This window comes from Artemia sp. Qi Xiang Cuo, chromosome 19 (assembly GCF_049724085.1).
Source record: "Artemia sp. Qi Xiang Cuo chromosome 19, ASM4972408v1, whole genome shotgun sequence".
Lineage (NCBI taxonomy): Eukaryota > Metazoa > Arthropoda > Branchiopoda > Anostraca > Artemiidae > Artemia > Artemia sp. Qi Xiang Cuo.
Genome location: NC_142812.1, coordinates 24,865,729 through 24,883,273, shown reverse-complemented (window position 1 = coordinate 24,883,273; position 17,545 = coordinate 24,865,729). Strand labels below are relative to the sequence as shown.

Sequence of the window (17,545 nt, the reverse complement as noted above, 5' to 3'; positions counted from 1 at the left end):
TCAGTTTAATTTATTACTTCTTTCTAGAGTTGTTCAAGACCAATATAGTTCCACTACACGCAAGAGTTTGGATACTGCCCCCTTCCTTAACTGTAAATAAAAACTAAAAGCCTACTGCGTCATTGGCGCTTCACTGAAAACGAATTATATTACAAATATTTTCTTTTCCAGTTCTTACAGCATTGAAAATAAAAAAATAAAATTAGAATGAAATAAATTCTTTTACAGATGAGACTTTCAACAACTAATATTAATATGTATCAATTATTAAATTTTATTACGTGTATGCTTTCCACGCAGATTCGAAACATAAACAGTTTTCAGTAAAGCGCCAACGCAAAAGTAGGTTCTAGGCTTATATAGCGAGAGAAGGGGACGAAACCCAAACTCTTGTTTATAGTGATTTTTGTTCGTTTCAAGCTTGATTTGCATATTCAATTTAAGTTTCACTCGTTTTAAGATTTATTTACTCTTTTACATTAATATCTATTGTATGTTTGTTTGCATTGATTGTTTATTTAATTTCTGTTCGTTTTAAGTTTAATTTATACTTAAATAGCAAAATGTTTTTTTTTTTTTTTAAGCTTGATTTTCAAATTAAATCTAAGCATTACTAGCTTTAATATATATTTATTCATTTATATTATTACTTGTGGCATGTTTTTTGCTATGATTTTTTATTTAATTTCTGTTCGTTTTGGGTTCGTTTATTCTTTACTGATAATTTCTAGTCGTTTTGAGTTTGAATTTTAACTGGTATTTGTATCTGCTGAGCTTAATTTTAAAATGGCCTTTACTTTTCTTTGAAAAAATTATTTTTCGGAAAGTTTTTTTTAATTAATTCTTGTTCGTTTTTGATTGCAAAAAGTTTCAAGTTTTTAAAAATTCTATATTTCAAAATCAAACTTTTGAAGAAAAAAAATCAAATCGTCATCAAAGTATCAAAACTAGTATCAAAGTAAGAATATAAAAGTGAAAAAAGTTTGCCCCTTTAAAATGAGCCCCCTTTGAAGTTTATAGGACGACCCCTTCTATATGAAGTGCCTGGGAAAAAAATAAATGGAGTGTGGGGGGAGGATAGCTGCCCTCCGATCACTTTTTACTCTTAAAAAGTGAATTACAACTTTCAGTTTTCTCTATTAAGTTTATACGAGTATCCCTTCCAAAACAACCATATATGCAACCAGGGCATAACTTGCAACGCCTACCCCGGGCCCTGTGGGGCTGTGTCGACACCGGCGTTTTATTATCTGAACTTTGAACTATTTTTAACAAAAAGTCTATCTCAAAATTTTTATCTCATGCATTTTGGGCGTGGAGGGGGGGGGGACTAGTTGCCCTCCAATCTCTTTCGATTCTTAAAAAGTGAACAAGAACTTTCAATTTCCGATCAAATGAACCTTCTCCAAATTTTATACAAGATTCCCTTCTATAAAAACGATATATGCCCCCAGAGCATTACTTACAACGCCTGCCTCCGGGCCATGGGGGGTTGCGTCGACACAGGAGTTTTTCTTCTCTGACCTTTGAATTATTTTTAATCAAATGGTTATTTTAAAATTTTATCGGATAGGTTTGGGGAAAAAATGGTGTGTGGGGGGGGGGGGCGTAGTTGCAGTCGGATATCTTTTGACTCTCAAAAAGTGAACTAGAACTTTCAATTTCAAATCAAATAAGCGTTTTCCAATGCTTATGCAAACACTTCTGTTTTGGGAACCATACGTATTCCCAGAACAACACTTACCATGTTTATCCCCTGGGCCCTGGGGCGTTCTGGTGGCGCCGGAGTTTTTGCTATCAACATTTTAAACCACTTTTTGGAAACTGACTCCATAAAAATGTGTTACAGGTGGGCTTGGGGAAAAAAGGGCATGGGGGGGCTAGTTGCCCATAAATCTTTTGACTCTTAAAAAGGGAACTAGAACTTTCAATTTCTAATCAGATGAGCCCTTTATGAAGTTTATACGGGCATCCCTTTCATAAGAATCATTTATGCCCTTAGGGCATAACTTAGAACGCCTTTTTCCGGGCCCTGGGGGTTGTATGGACACCGGAGTTCTTTTTTATTCTACCTTAGAACTATTTTTTGTAACAAAATTTCTATCTCAGAATTTTCATCAGATGGGTTTGGAAAAAGATGGTGTGGGGGGGGGCTAGTTGCCCTTGATCTCTTTTGACTATTAAAAAGTGAACTCGAACTTTCAATTTCAAATCAAATGAGTCCTCTCTGAAGTTTATACGAGTATCCCTTTCATAAGAACCATAAATGCCCCAGGGCATAACTTAAAACGCCTGCTACCGGGTCCAGCGGGGTTATGTCGACACCCGAGTTTTTGTTATCTAACTTTTGAACAATTTTTAACTTAATGGCTATCTCAAAATTTTTATGGGATGCATTCGGGGAAAAAGGGCGTGGAGGGGGGGGGCTTGTTGTGCTCCAATATCTTTTGATTCTCAAAAACTGAACTAGAACTTTCAATTTCCAGTCAAATTAGCCCTCTCTGAAGTTTTTACGAGCATCCCTTCCATAAGAACCATATATTCCCCCAGGGCATAACTTACAACGCCTGTCTTCGGGCCCTGGGGGGCTTTGTCGACCCCGGAATTTTCGTTATATGGTCTTTGAACCATTTTTAAAAAATTGCTATTTCAAATTTATTATCCGAGGGGTTTGAAAAAAAGGGCGTGGATAGGGGGGGGGGCTAGGTGCCCTCCAATCTCTTTTGACTCTTAAAAAGTAAACTAGAACTTTCAGTTTCCAATCAAATGAGCCCTCTTTGAAGTTTATACGAGTATCCCTTCCATAACTACCCTATATGCCCCCAGGGCACAGCATATGACACCTACCCCCAGGCCCTGGGGGGTTTTGTCGACACCGGAGTTTCTGTTATATGATCTTTGAACTATTTTGAACAAAATAGCTGTCTCAAAATTTTCATTGGATGCATTTGGTAAAAAAGGGCGTGGGGGGCTGGTTACCCTCCAATATCTTTTGACGCTTAAAAAGTGAACTAGAACTTTTAATTTCTAATCAAATGAGCCTTCTCTAAAGTTTATACGAGTATTCCCTCCTTAAGAACCATATATACCCCCAGAGTATAACTTATAACCCTTGCCCTGAAGATCTTTGGGGGAGTGCCCTGCTCAAAAATATAATTTTCAGAACTTTCAACTACGTTGAACAAAATGGCTATCTCAAAATTTTGATTGGATGTGTTTGGTGAACTGGTGGACGTGGAAGGTGTTGTAGTTTCCTTCCAATCACTTTCGACTATTCAAAAAGGCACTAGCCATTTAAATTTCCAATCGAATGAGCTCTTTTTGATGTTTCTACGACAACGCTTTCTATAAAAAAACTTATATGCCCCTAGGGCATAACTTACAACCTTTGCCCTGAGGGCTGTGGGGGGGTTGTCATCCTCAAAGACAAAACTCCCTGAATTTTGAACTACGTTGAATAAAATTGCTATCTCAAAAATTTGATTGGACGTGCTTACGGAAATGGTGGGCGTGAGAGGGGGTTAGCTGCCCTCCAATCCCTTTCGAATATTAAAAAGACCACTAGCCCTTTGAATTTCAAATCAAACGAGCCTTTTTTCAAGTTTTTATGACAAACATTTCAATAAAAACCTCATATGGACCCAGGGGATAACTTACAACCCTTGCCCTGAGGGCTGTGGGGGAGTGTCCTCCTGAAAAACATAATTTCTATCTGGAAATCGACTACTCTTAACACAATGACAGTCTAAGAATTTTGACTGCATGCTTTTGGATAAATGGTGGGCGTGAGAGGGGGGTTAGTTGCCCTCCAGTCACTTTCGATTATTAAAGAGGGCACTACCCATTTGAATTTCCAATCGAACGAGCCCTTTTTGAAGTTTCTACGACAAAGCTTTCTAAACCTTATATGTACCCAGAGCATAACTCACAACCCTTGCCCTGAGTGCTGTGGGGGAGTGTCCTCCTCAAAAGCATAATTTCTATCTGAAAATCAACTACGCTGAGCAAAATGGCTAACTCAAGATTTTGATTGGGTGTGTTTTGGGAAGTGGTGGGCGTGGAAGGGATGTTAGTTACCTTCCAATAACTTTTGACCCTTAAAAGGGCACTAGAGCTCTCGATTTCCAATCAAATGAGCCCCCTTTGAAGTTTCTATGACGACCCCTTCCATATGAAGTGCCTCTGGGAAAAAAACAATAATAAAACATTGGAGCCGCATGGCCTTTACTATAGGCAACGCTATAGCGTTGCCTCTGATTACAAGTAGGTTTCGAAGTCTCGAGTTGGTTTCAAAAACATTTTGAAAGTTTCTGCCAAAATGCGTGTTCTAGGGTTAACGTTTGATCTGCCATCAGTGTCCCGATGGACGAGGACGTACGAGTAAATGGACGGAGCTTTTATGCGTGCTAAGATTGTATAGTAGCCAAATATTATTGAGTCGGGATCCTACTGTATATTATTTATATATAGTGATCGGGATTGACAGAGGTCTCTCGCCCGTTTCATCTTTTAGTTCCAGCGGTTCGCGTGAAAAATCTACTAGTTCCTGAACTTTATATTGTACATGAAAAATTTAAGGTATTAAACAGAAAAAAAAACAGATTTCATAAAGGCATATGTTTTCCCTTAATTTCAACTTCAAGCTTGCACTATAGTAGATAAAAAGTGAAACTGTAAGAAATAGGTTTGAAAAGTCTGCATCAACATTAATTTATCCCCAAATATCGTCGATTTATACCACTGTATCTTTTGCCAGATATATCATAGAGATAAGAAAACTGCTCTCTAAAGATTCAACATTTTCTAATTTCATAAGATTATGCCTTAAATCTTTACCCTGATTGCCCAGTCCAAAAGATTACGCTCGAAATTTTAACTCGTCAAGTTACTCAAGACAAATCATTGGCGCTGTGGTCGTGCGTCATTTTGATTTTATCTACGAGTGTGGCTTGGCCTTAAGCAAGATACATATTAATTTTAGAAATAGAAAAAGATTTACAATCTGAAATTCACATTCTTAAAGACAAAGAACTTTGAACATAAGGGTTTCCGTTAAATGCGGGTGAGAAATAAAACATAAGCACAAAATTATGCAGATCAATTTAGGTTAGTAATAATAAATGTTCATTAATATTGATCAGCTTAAAGAGCAAAGTCGCAAAAGAGAACTTGGCCGATTGTTGTCTCAAAAAAGTAAAGAAAATGCCCACCCTGTCCTGAGGCATTGATATTAAAAGCAACAAAAAATCAAATTTGACTGGAACAACTTACTTCAGTAACAATAGTTGATCCATATTCTTCCATGTTGTACTTCCATTTTTTACATGGTAATTGAGGCCACGAGCTATTACTTGTTTTTCTGCCAGAAGTTATAATTTCTGAGTAATTAACAGCGTAATAAGTGCAGCGAGAATAAGTTAATACTTTATGAGTTAAGTCATCGCTATATACCAATGGTAATGTCAAGTTTTTTCTGAAAAGATAGACCTATCATTAAACAGTTATGATGAATTATAGTGACACCCTGGGCACTGCACGGAAATTTTTCAGTTAGTGGAGGGACATGCTGCTACTAGCTTCGTTTTTACCAAGATTCAACGAAATATTTCTCATTGCCCGACTTTTAACATTTTAATATTTTTTTGTTTCCAAGAAGGGAGGAGCATTACCCTCTCCCCTTCTTTATTTATGCGTTTTTTTAGTTTTTTTTTGTGTAACCCCCCCCCCTTAAAAAAGTATTTGAATACCCCCCTCCCCCCGAAAAAAAATCCTGGGTACGGCCTTGAGTATGCCTACTAACAGGCCTATTCTATAGTAGGCCTACTTTTTCCAACTGGCGAGTCGAAAAAAAAAACATAACCTTGTCTTAGGATTTTTTTTTCTGGGATAGATTGCTGAGAACAAAAACAGAATACAGCCAGATATTTTTAATTTATATTCATGATTTTCCCATCATTTTAATTACTACAGGGGAGGGGGATTTTCGCTTTTCAGTGAATCGTAAATACCGTAATTACAATAACTTTCGGGTGCACATGCTTATCCAATTGTATGCACCTTACCGTACTCGTTATCCTTATACGAAATATGATTGCAGCTAGAAATACTGGAAAATAATATACTATTTACCAACAAATTACGGGAAACTGTAGTTAATATCCGTAAACTAATTAAAAAGGTACTGTTCTTTTATCTGAAACACACGTACGATAGATGATAAAAGAAACTAGTAAAACAGGCATCTGTCAATAGAGAATCTTATCGCAAACCGTGGTTTTTGATTGCGCTTACAATATTTAAACTATTGTTTTTTTGGGTTTTAGGGGGGAAAAGGTACCTAGGTTAGGTTAGGTTATGTATTTAATATATGCTACGCTTTATCCCCCGCCCCCCTGATGTGCAAATATATAGCCGAAATTTGTTTCTAAACTATTATATTTTAATCCTATTTTGTTTTATTTCATTAGCATTAACCAAACTTTACTTCTCGCGTGTGTTACAGATAATAGAACAGTAGCGTTAACACAAGCTTAAAGGAGTTTAATAGGTAAAACTGCAACAGAATGTCATAAAACAATCAAATACTTTACTTTTTCATTAAGCAACGGAACCCGTTTCAAAAAGAAAAAGAACCAGTACTTAGGAGCTTTTCCAAAATGTCAACTTCTATGGCAGATCTAATACCTATGTTGCATAATCTTATTTGTAGTTCAACACACTACAGGCTTCGCACATCGGAAGGTTGAATTATACCATTCTGAAACTTTCAAAATGGTAATTAAAACCTTTCAGGAATGCATTTCTGATAGTTCAACTGAAAATTTACTAATATATAAAGTACATTTTGAATTTAGCTTAAATAGCAAAGTTCTGTCGATCCTGTTGTGTCCAGCCAAATCATGGGATATAAATGGAGAAAAAAGCGTCGGATTCTCACTTTTGAAAATACGCTTCTCCAAAGAATCATGAAAGTACACTGGACAGACCGAGTCTCAAATGTCGAGATTCTAATACGAACCAACAAAGGCATATCCAGGATTTTTGTTCAGGGGGGGGGTATTGTTTTTCACGGATGTGGGGCTACAAAAAACGGTACTGTTCTATAAGCTGTAAAACACGCGAGACAAACACTCGAGAAACGCAAAGACCAAATGCCTTTCACCCGGTATATTCCTATCTGACGCTGTATAAACAAGGGGTTTCTCACTCCGGGAGCTAAATTTAAACTTTAGTTTTTTAAGGCTTAGAAGGAAAAAAGGTACCTAGGTTAGGTTAAATTAGGCTAGGTTATGTATTTAATATAGATAGATAGATAGATCGTGTATTTCAAAAGCCCAAGAGCCATATACACACAAAAATTATGAAAAATAGAAAAATTACAACAGAACAAATTACGAAACACACATTAACATGATACATAGCGAAAAATACCTTCTGATAAATTACCATAAAAATAACTTTAATTCCATATAATTAATAATAATTAATTGTAAAAACATTTCCTTCTTTCTAATCCCTTCTCTATGTACGCACCAATACGAAATATTGTGGTTGGATTACTACTTTGTAAGATGCTATATGCTATGCTCTACCTCACCCCCCTAATGTGCAAATATATAGCCAAAAATTTTTTCTAAACTATTATATTTGTATCCTATTTTGTTTTATTTCGTTAGCATTAACCAAACTTCACGTCTCGCGAGTTTTACAGCTATTAGAATAGTATTAAAAAACTTTAAACACACAAAACAAATTATTTGCATTTTTGTTACGTTTTAGCGATTCTTAATTTTTTGTGGGGGGGGTGGCAAATTCTGCCCCCCCCCCCTGAATAGGCCTTGCAGGCCAACCAGCCTCTTATAATGGTTATCACCTGCCAACGTCAACGGTAATGTATAGGTCATTTTTTTTAACTCCAGAGATATCCTCCTAGTGACTATCTGTACAATCGAGGATGAGAGGTTGCCCTAAGAACACTCTTTGGCTCTTAACACATTCCTACAGCCCGAGTGAGAAAATGACTACTGGTAGCAACAGCGTACAAGAAGACAAAGACCTCCTCGTCAATGCTCTAGGTGTCTTGAGGATCCAATGCTAAGATTAAGCAAGTCTTTTTTTTCCGAGAAGATATGTTGTTATGATTATGAGTTGTCTTATAACTGATTTAAGGAAAATATAACAATATACAGTCTAGATTTCATGGATCCGCAGCGCATTAAATATTTCACTCCTTTCAATTTTAATTATATATCTGTTGCTTTAATATTTTACTCAATTTTTCCCAGAATCTAAAAACAGCAGAAATTGGAGAATTATATATAGAAAGTAAAAGGAATGATAAATAAAAAGTAAATATATCGATCTCTCCGAGAAAAACAAGAGCCCGAACTCTTGAAAAGCTACTTCTACCTTAACTACCAAACATGATTCACCGTTTAGTAGAAAAACCTGGCACAGCGAGTAATTCAAGATGTATATTCGGAAACCAGTTTACTGAAAACACACAAAACCGACCTGAAAAAAAAATTAGGAAGTTCTCTTAGGAGTAGGAAATTCCAAAAGTAGCCAACAGAAACTAAAAGACTAATCTATAGAGCACTCAATAGTCATTCACCAGCCATGACACATAGCATTATTAGCATAGAATTATTTTGTATAAAAAAAAACTCAAGCAAGCTTGAGTTTTCAGTAAAACTCTAGTTTTTCGAATCCTAAAAACATCGGCTAATATTACGAGTCAGTTAATTTGAGTAAGTTTTGTAGATATATCTTGAGTAATCTGCGAGGCAATTATTTTGTTCGTTTCAACTTCAAACTTCGCTCTGACTCTCATAAAAAAAAACTTTGTTTTCTTTAATTAATTTTTGCTCTTTTTTTAAAACATAAACAACAAGCATTACAAAAACATTTTTGTTCAACTTAAGCAATGAAATAATGGAGTCAACATGAGTTTTTGCATAAACAGGGACATGGATATATATCTTACTCCCCATCTTCCTTGAATTTTTCCACGAAATACGTGCAAATTTTTCACTCAGATAAGGAGTCTGAGGGGTAGGTTGTCACCAGTATCTTTGAGAATTCCACATACAAAATTTCAGTATTTCCATAAAAAAAATGAAAATAAATGAAAGGGCATTGTCTTATGAAAACGCGTTTTATAGTTTTCACTTACTAAGGGGACTGGAGGGGGACTATACAGGAAGGGGTATTGAAAACAAGAAGGGGTTAAGAATTTACGACCATGAAGATTACAGTGGTACCCTTTTTATGCTTCCTAGTCTTTCCACTCTAGAAATGGTACCAAAATGGTAATTTTTGTTCCTTGTGGTACTTTACGATTGAATGAGTGAGATAAATTTATGAGAGGCACGTAAACATGAGCAGTAGCTTTTAACCAAACCTTCAAACGTCTCCATACGGTAGCCTGCTAGTCCTGGTAGAAGGATATCGAAATTAATAAGAAGAACTTTGCAAAAAAAAAAAATTACTCGTTTTTCTAGGTGGGGTGCTCAAAACTTTTGATTTATAGTTTTAGATCATACTAGATCGTTTGCCCCTCTTTGAGCAAACACTGGTGTTTCCTGGCACAAAATGGCAGAAAACACCACTTTTGTGGGGCACAATCTCTTTCGTTACCTAAAGGGCACTAGACGTTACTATTTCTGTTCAAATGAGCTCTCTCTATATTCTACCATCCACTGGTTTAGTACGATCACCCTGGGAAAAAGAGGGGGGTAAAACGGAGGTACATCATTGTTACCTATGCAAAAATGCGATTTTCTTTGCTGTTAAAGGGGGAGGGGAGGGGAGTAAGTCCCCAATTTAGAATTTTAAACAATAGCAATTCCAAAATTGCGCTTTTCATTTCAATTCGCCATCAATTTTAAGGTTTTTTAGGTTTGTTTTATGGATTTTGAGTGCTCTCTTCTGTTTTGTGGATTTTGAGTGAATCCTCGAAAATCTGTTTTAACTACACAATTTTGCCATTAAGTTAAACGGAAATTTCCCTCGCTAGACAAATCGTATTTTTAAAATTTTGACTACCATGATTCGTTCTTTGCTAGGTTACAGCTCTTGCTTCAACCATGATTTATGTGTGTTTTAAGTTTGATTCTCGGTCTTTACTTCTCTCAAAAGATAACTTTTCTGTATGAAAGATAACTTTAATGTTCATTACATTTGGTGCACTAATTTGATTTTAACACTCTCTCTTGGATAGCTTGGATGTCATAATGTGTAATTAAATACAATTTAAGATCTGACAAAATGCCCAACTTGACCTTGACCGTTTTACTTTCCAAATGCAGCAATTCATAGTACTGCGTGATTTCAACTTCTACTAACCTAATGTACGCAATAATTATCATTACTATAACACAAAGAAATGTAGCGAAATAAAAATATTAAGTAGACTTTTTATTGTTAGGTCGAAAACAGAAAATTATAAGATTTCATTTTTGAAATTTTCTTGTCTGCTCTCAGCATTTTGTTATTCAACTCGAAGCCAAAGAATGACTCTCAGGCTCACTTAATTTTAACTGAAGATTAACGACAAAGCTTTGAAACTTTTTGCTATGACATTTTTTGGCATAAATACTTTTAACCTTCGCTCTCCCATGAAATAATTTTTCTGGCTTGCCGTTCCCAGTCAATAATTTTTTAAGCAAAAACGTCACTTATTGTCTAAGTACTGAGAAGGTGCTTTTCCTCAATGTATTCAGTCAGTTGTTAAAAAGAGTGATTTTTTTAATTGTGGTCGAAGTGCCGTGATTTTGTCTATTTTACAATGTTTTTTTTCACACAATCTCACCGCAATTTTCCTCTTTTTATCATAGCTTTGAAGAATTTTGGTCAGTGAAATAACAAGCCAGTTAGTAAAATTCACATCCCCCACCCTATCCAAAAGCTTTTCCTAGTGACACCTAAGTCAACAAGTGCAATTGATTCAAACGCTAGATAAAGTGAACGGTTTCTACTGTAGCAAAGGTGTGAAAGAGGTAATTTGTGATTGTGTTATTGTAACAGGCAAGTCGTTCAAAATTGAAAAAAAAAAGTCCGGCAGTAAGATCCCTGGAGAGCTGCAGCAACATTGGGTCACCAATGGGTCACTGTTTAAGAGTAACACAATTGACAATGTCTCTCAAATAAGACTAGAACCTTCTAAAGGCGTAACAAATGTTCTAGCTGCTATCTTTGGCAAATTTAACTGAGACCTGATAGCATATTCTTCCAGTGCGAACGACAAGAATATAGTCCTTTCGTCATAGAGGTCTGTACATGTGTATTATATGGTACACACTCGAGAAGTGAAGTTAGGTTAATCCTACTGAAATATACAGATATATGATGAAAAGACAATACTTTAGTAACAAAATTATGAAAACTACAACAAAGAATTATGGCAGGGGAGGGGGCCGCACAGAACGCATTATATTAAATACCTAACATAATCTAACCCTACCAAAATACTATCTCTATACATTAAACATTTAATAAAAAACATACCTAAAACGTGGATTTCATCTGAGTCTAAGCTAATTTTCTTCGAATACCGACAGGTATAAACCGGTTATTGTCTGTTCTGTGGGGAAGGCGTCATAATATCGAACCGTCAGGAGCACGAACGTCAGGAGCAGGGCAATATCCGTCATAACATCGACAAAAAAAAATCTGTCAGAACCTCGAACCGTCATAACATCGAAAATTTCAAATCTTTAGTTTTTTGGGGTCTAGGAGGGAAAAGGTACCTAGTTTAGGTTAGGGTACGTATTTAATATATGCTATGCATTACCCCCTCCCCCCTGATGTGCAAATATATAGCCAAAATTTGTTTCTAAACTGTTATATACTTATTACTATTATATAAACTTATAAATATTTTTTAGATGTTATGACGGTTCGAGATTCTGATGGTTCGATGTTATGACGTTTCGTGCTTGTGACGGTTCGCCGAAATGGTAGCACCCCGATCTGTTGCTCAAAATTCTCGAGTGTGTACCATGTAATACATAAGTACCCAGAAGCCCAATAAAATGCGGACACCTGATACCTTAACAATAGCTGTTGGCCAGTTCTTTGCTTTCTTTTTTTTGCCAATTTCGCCATTCCGTCTTGTAATACACTGATATAAATGATTTTAGTATCCCCTCCCCGAAGGTCAGATTAGCTGCAGAACCATTTGAGCAAAGAGCTGAGAGCCTTGCTCTTAGTTCCCAAAAAGTTGGGCCGAGGCCTGAATCCCCTTTTAGAAAATTAGGCCTAATAGGAAAATTTAGAAACTCATCCCTCCCTGATCTTCCAAGAGGTCTGATCTTAGATCCTTCTTACTTCTGATTCAGTTTAGCTGAGATTCAACACCCTCTTTTGATGGATGCCCTGGTGACTATAATTTGAATACCCATCCCCCTCACAGAGATCACAATGAGTCCTGACCCCTGAAAGAATAGGCTAGGATATTCACTGTGACCTTAAAACAAGTTTTTTTTATATATTAAACAACTGCTTGTGGTAGACACCGCGACAAAAAAAAAAAAAAAAAATAGGCGACCACTCCCCATAAAGAGTTTTGATTATATTAGGACCCTGAAAACCACAATATAAAGATTAGCTGACAACAAATTAGTATCTCACCAATAACTTCATTTCAGTCAACTTCATTTCATTTCGTCATGAAAAGAAGAGAGAGAGAAGTTACGGCCGGCATAAATTGGATCAGGTAGGGACCCCGGAAAGACAATACGATTACAATTAGCCTATTTGATTTTTCAAAGTTTGATTAAAACTCTGCAACTCATTTTTGAAGACATTCTGATGGCAATAATTTAAAGATCCCCATTCCTGAGGTCGGATAGTGTTCCAACGCCAAAAGATACAGAGAGAAAGCTAGCTCATACTTTTCAAACAACTTTGGCTAGAATCTGGCTCCTCTGTCAGCTAGATGACCTGATGACAAGACTTCAGAGATTTCCCGTTTCCCTCAGTGTACAAAAATTACATCCGGTCTGGATGCATGAAATTCTTAACAAAGGCATTAGCTCTTACTTTCCACAAAACGTGGTTAATATCTCACCATCTTCTCTGGTAGGTGTCCTGTGACATTAATTAAGAGACTTCTCTCCTCTTGGTACACTGGAAATCCAATATTACAAAATGAGACATTTACTCTTATCCTCCAGAGAGTCCGGTTGAGATCTAATAGCCCTTTGTGTAAATGCTATGGTTGTAAGAATTTAAAGGACAGCTCCCTATCCTAAAGGGGTTGGATTAACTATGGATCTCCAAGAATTACAGCAGTGACACTCACTCTTGCTTTCCACTAGGTTTAGTTCAGATCTGACAAACTCTTTTGTTAGATATTATAATGACAAGAATTTAGGAGTTCTGTCCCTACTTCTGTCACCCATGGAGTTTGGGTCGGACTCTGATTCCCAAAATGCGTAACTAAGAAACATGTTCTTGTTTAACGCCAAGTTTGGTCGGTATCATACTATCCCTTCTTGCTGACGCTGAGACAGAAATGACTTCAGCGATCACCCCCCCCCCCCCACGTCCAAAATGGTCAAATTGAGACCATACAACCCAAGGACACAAATAGGACACCAGCTTTTACTTCCTATCCAAGTTTGACTAACGTGACACGATTCCGGATTTGATAAGCTCCAAATAGTCAAGGACCCACGATAAAGAAAGATCGCTAGAAAATAATTACTAGGCTTCAACGAGCTAAAGAAGGCTTGAGAATATGGGATCTAGGGCAGACAAAAGTGCTGAAAATGAATATCTGGTGGCTCGTTCAAAATTCCTTGTGCCAATGGCAAAAAGTGAGTATCTGCAGAAATAGAAAAAAAAAACAAAGATTGGGTATATTTTTATTCTGGGGAGATTTTTTGAGCATTTCGTCTGGTAGAATATTTTGTCCATGAGTGCAATTTCAGATCCAATTTCACTAATGAGGGATTTCAAGAATAGAGGGGGAGTATTATCTCTCCACTCTACTTTTCACATTTACCTTGCCCTAATTCACACTTGCAAGCATTAAGAATTTACGACTTCTTCAACTGATCGAAATTGGCGTGAAAAAGCTATACTCTGTACAATACTATGTATTTTTGCTAGTTATCTCCTCTCCCCCCCCCCTAACTCCCCCGATGTGACTCCGATCTTTCCACGCTCGGACACCATCTTTGCGCTATACTTAAGCACCTAGCGGAAATTTTACGGGAGCGCTACCTAGCAATGCGATATCATTGCACAAACGTCAATGTCATCACTTTGTTGATAATCTAAGATTATGTTCCATGTAAAAAGACGACCAGGCTCGTTTAACCTTGTGCCACCGGATAACACTGATAAATCCACCATAAATCTTGATTCAAAAAGAAATTCTGGTCTGGTTGGTGTTACAACAAGCCAACTAGCAGTCGCAAAGTGGATTAATACTCTACCTTTTGTTGCCTCAGTTTGGTCGGCTTTGTATGATCTTACTAATATGAATGAAACTTCAGAATTCGATTCTCCGCATCACGAAGATAGCTCGAAATTTATCGAATAGCAGATGAGGCTTGTAAGAATGGATGTATCTGTATCGCACTGTCACACATACCCCTTTACTATAACAGAAGAAATCCTTATGAATGTGATAACCAATGAGCAGGCTAGTCCATCGGATCCGAGCTCCTTACTTGCAGCTGAGGAACGAGGACTTAAAGCTGTAGCAAAGTATGTCAAAGGGGATGAAAAGGCCTTTTCAAAAGTTAAAATAACCCCAATGGATGTTGCTTCAAGAAGATCAGGATCAAAACGAACGCCGTTGGACAAAGCGAAGTTTTTCCAGAGCTTATGACAACGAAGAGAATCCCATGTGGGATAGACCCCAGCACTAACAGTGGACTGAAACAGCTTAAAATATTCTGAACTCCTTTCATATACTCCTTCAATTTTTGAACTCAGGGATTCTACGTTGGCGCTTCGAAGTAGTGTTAAGTCTACCGTGCTAGACTTTCTGAGAGTGGCTTCAGTGGCTTGCTTGAATGGCCTGGAAAACTGAACTTCGAAGAAGAACGTTGCTTGTATGGGAGTGAAGCCTTTGTTGTCGACTTCATGCCTCTATTTCGCCGAAAGACACTAGCTGAACATGAAACCGTCGAAATCTATGCCATCCTGCTGCTTAAAGCAGTGTTGAAAGGGATACCTGAAACAGCAAGTGAAATTCATACCGTAGGTGACAGGTATGACGGACTGTTTTTTCCCACTGATCCAAATGGTTGCAGTATATCTCTGAAGGACTGCAGGAGAGATCACCAGTTACGTGACCGCTGCTTGACAGTCTACTTCTCCTCGATGAGCTCAAAAATTGGAAACTGGACAAAGTTTCTTGCAAATACAAAGAGCAAAGCAAATTTAATGAAAGCAGTTTATGAAACATGGGAATCAAATAGATTTGACTGTATAAACAGCTTAAGTACTGCCGACACATTGCGTGTATGGCTGTTTGGAGGATTTGAAGACAGGACGAGAGCTGAATGTTTAAGTGATGATGTTGATTCACTCAGTTTCGAGGAATTTCTGTGTAGCACACATGAGGAAGCGGACACCAGAATGGCTCTGCACGTTGCCTTTTGCTTCAGAAACGGCTTTGAAAGGGCGACTGTTTGTGCTAATGATATTGATGTAGTTGTGATACAAGTTGACCAATTCCCTTCTCTCCTTAAAATTTTTCCTGTGGAGAATGCTGTGCCTCAACTCCTAGTGATGTTTCCAAATTATTATATCCCTATTGATCTTTTGTTCCAGAGAACGAAGAAGCAAATTTTGAACTCTCTGGCGTTCATTCACTGCATTTTGGGGTGTGACCCAACGAGTTACTTTTTCTCCAAAGGAAAACAAACATTCTTAGCGTCCGTCAAGAAGAGCGGTCTGTACATGGAGATTTAGTGTGAAATACAGAATTTGAGACATGAAACCTTCACGGAAGCCAGTATGTTCTCCTTCCAAGATGTTACAAGAAATCTGATAATCAGCACTTATGGAAGGGATCTTAATCATTTTCCCTCAATGATTTACGAGTACACTTACACCATCGTAAGATGGAGCTGAAAGCGTTGCCTCCTGCAGAGGGAACGTTTGTGGAACGCTGTAAGCGTTCTTACTATCAGCTTGCAATCTGGAATGCCTCATTGATTTCTAGACCATGTCTGCCAAGCCCTTCGAGTTATGGATGGCAATTTTGTGGACAAGATATTGTTCCTGTTGTTTCGAGTGCTTCCTCGCTTCCGTCGGGATGTTTACAACTATTTTGTGAGTGTAGCAAAAAGGGCACCAAGAACTGTAAATACCTTCCTCGATTTTGTGATGTTTTGTGTGCTTGTGTAAGAAAGTGTGATAATTCGCCCGAAGAAGTATAACCTATGTATAATTTGTGGTCATTTTCTTCAGATTCTGCTTCTTTTTTTCATCAAAAGCTCTTTTTCTGCAACTATTTTTTTTTTATTTTGAATGTACTTCTGACGAGGCTAGGGTTCAATATCTGTGCACTTTAATTTATTCCAAGTGGCTTCTGTTTTGACGCCACCAACGGAATGGAGTTGCAAAGATGTTGTCACCTTCCTGTGCAGCCCCATTGCTCTGTTTTTTTCCCCTTTGAACGTAACTCTAATGACAGTACAAGAAAGTTGGTTTCTGGTTTTACCACTTAGGTATGTTTGGTAATGTGCAGTTAGGAAGCTAGATTTGACTGTACTCATAATTTTTCTTTTCTCTCTCGGTACCTTATTCTGCTTCACACTCCAAGTTCAAACCTCTCATCTACGTCGAAAAACAGAAAATATAAATGATGACGTAATTGACTATGCATATTTGGTGATATCTCCTTTGACACACAAAATTTTCTTTGTGCCCGCCTATATTTGTTTTCAGCAACCAATTTTGCCCCTGATAAATTCCTCAAACCTTCTTTAGCTCGTTGAAGCCTGTGATGATAGAATCTCGTTGGCTGGGTCTCTGACTAAAAGGTAAGGTTCTTAATCAAACAGTTCGTGGTGACAAATTGTAAGCAGGAACGACTCAGCCCAATAACAATCAAAACTCTAAAAGCCTGATTATGACAAAAAAAGACACATCAAAAGTATTTGCTTTTTAGGCTGATTCCAAATGTATAAAATTCATTAGTGTTACCCATCAACAGCAACGATCGTGAGAATGTTTGCTTGATTTTCGAAGGGGGGAGTAGCCCCCCTCCTAGAGGACAAACGATCTTAATGAAAATCGTACCATTAGATTTAGCATATCAGAGGACCTTACTGTAGATGGTCCTAGAAGATCCGGAGAGAGCTAATTTGAACGGAAATCAGTAGCTCTAGTGCCCTTCTTAATTGACCAAAAAGATGGGAGGGCAACTAGCTCAGCTCCCATACCCCTTTTTTCCCCAAAGAAATCCGATCAAAATTTTAAGATAGCCATTTGATTCAGCATCGTTGAAAGGTCCAATAGCTATGCTTTTGGTGATGGTATAACCCTCAGTAGTCCTGGAGAAAGGGCTGTATGT

The 17,545-nt window shown here is 37.4% G+C and overlaps 1 protein-coding gene across 1 annotated transcript in view; it reads right to left on the bottom strand.

Annotated features, from left to right (window-relative positions):
* Positions 1–17,545, bottom strand: part of LOC148940644 (organic cation transporter protein) — a 91,057-nt gene that overhangs the window by 71,865 nt on the left and 1,647 nt on the right. The window contains exon 2 of the mRNA XM_089104794.1: positions 5,272–5,473. Within this exon, the coding sequence (XP_088960920.1) occupies positions 5,272–5,473 (202 nt within the window). The remainder of the gene's footprint in view (positions 1–5,271; positions 5,474–17,545) is intronic.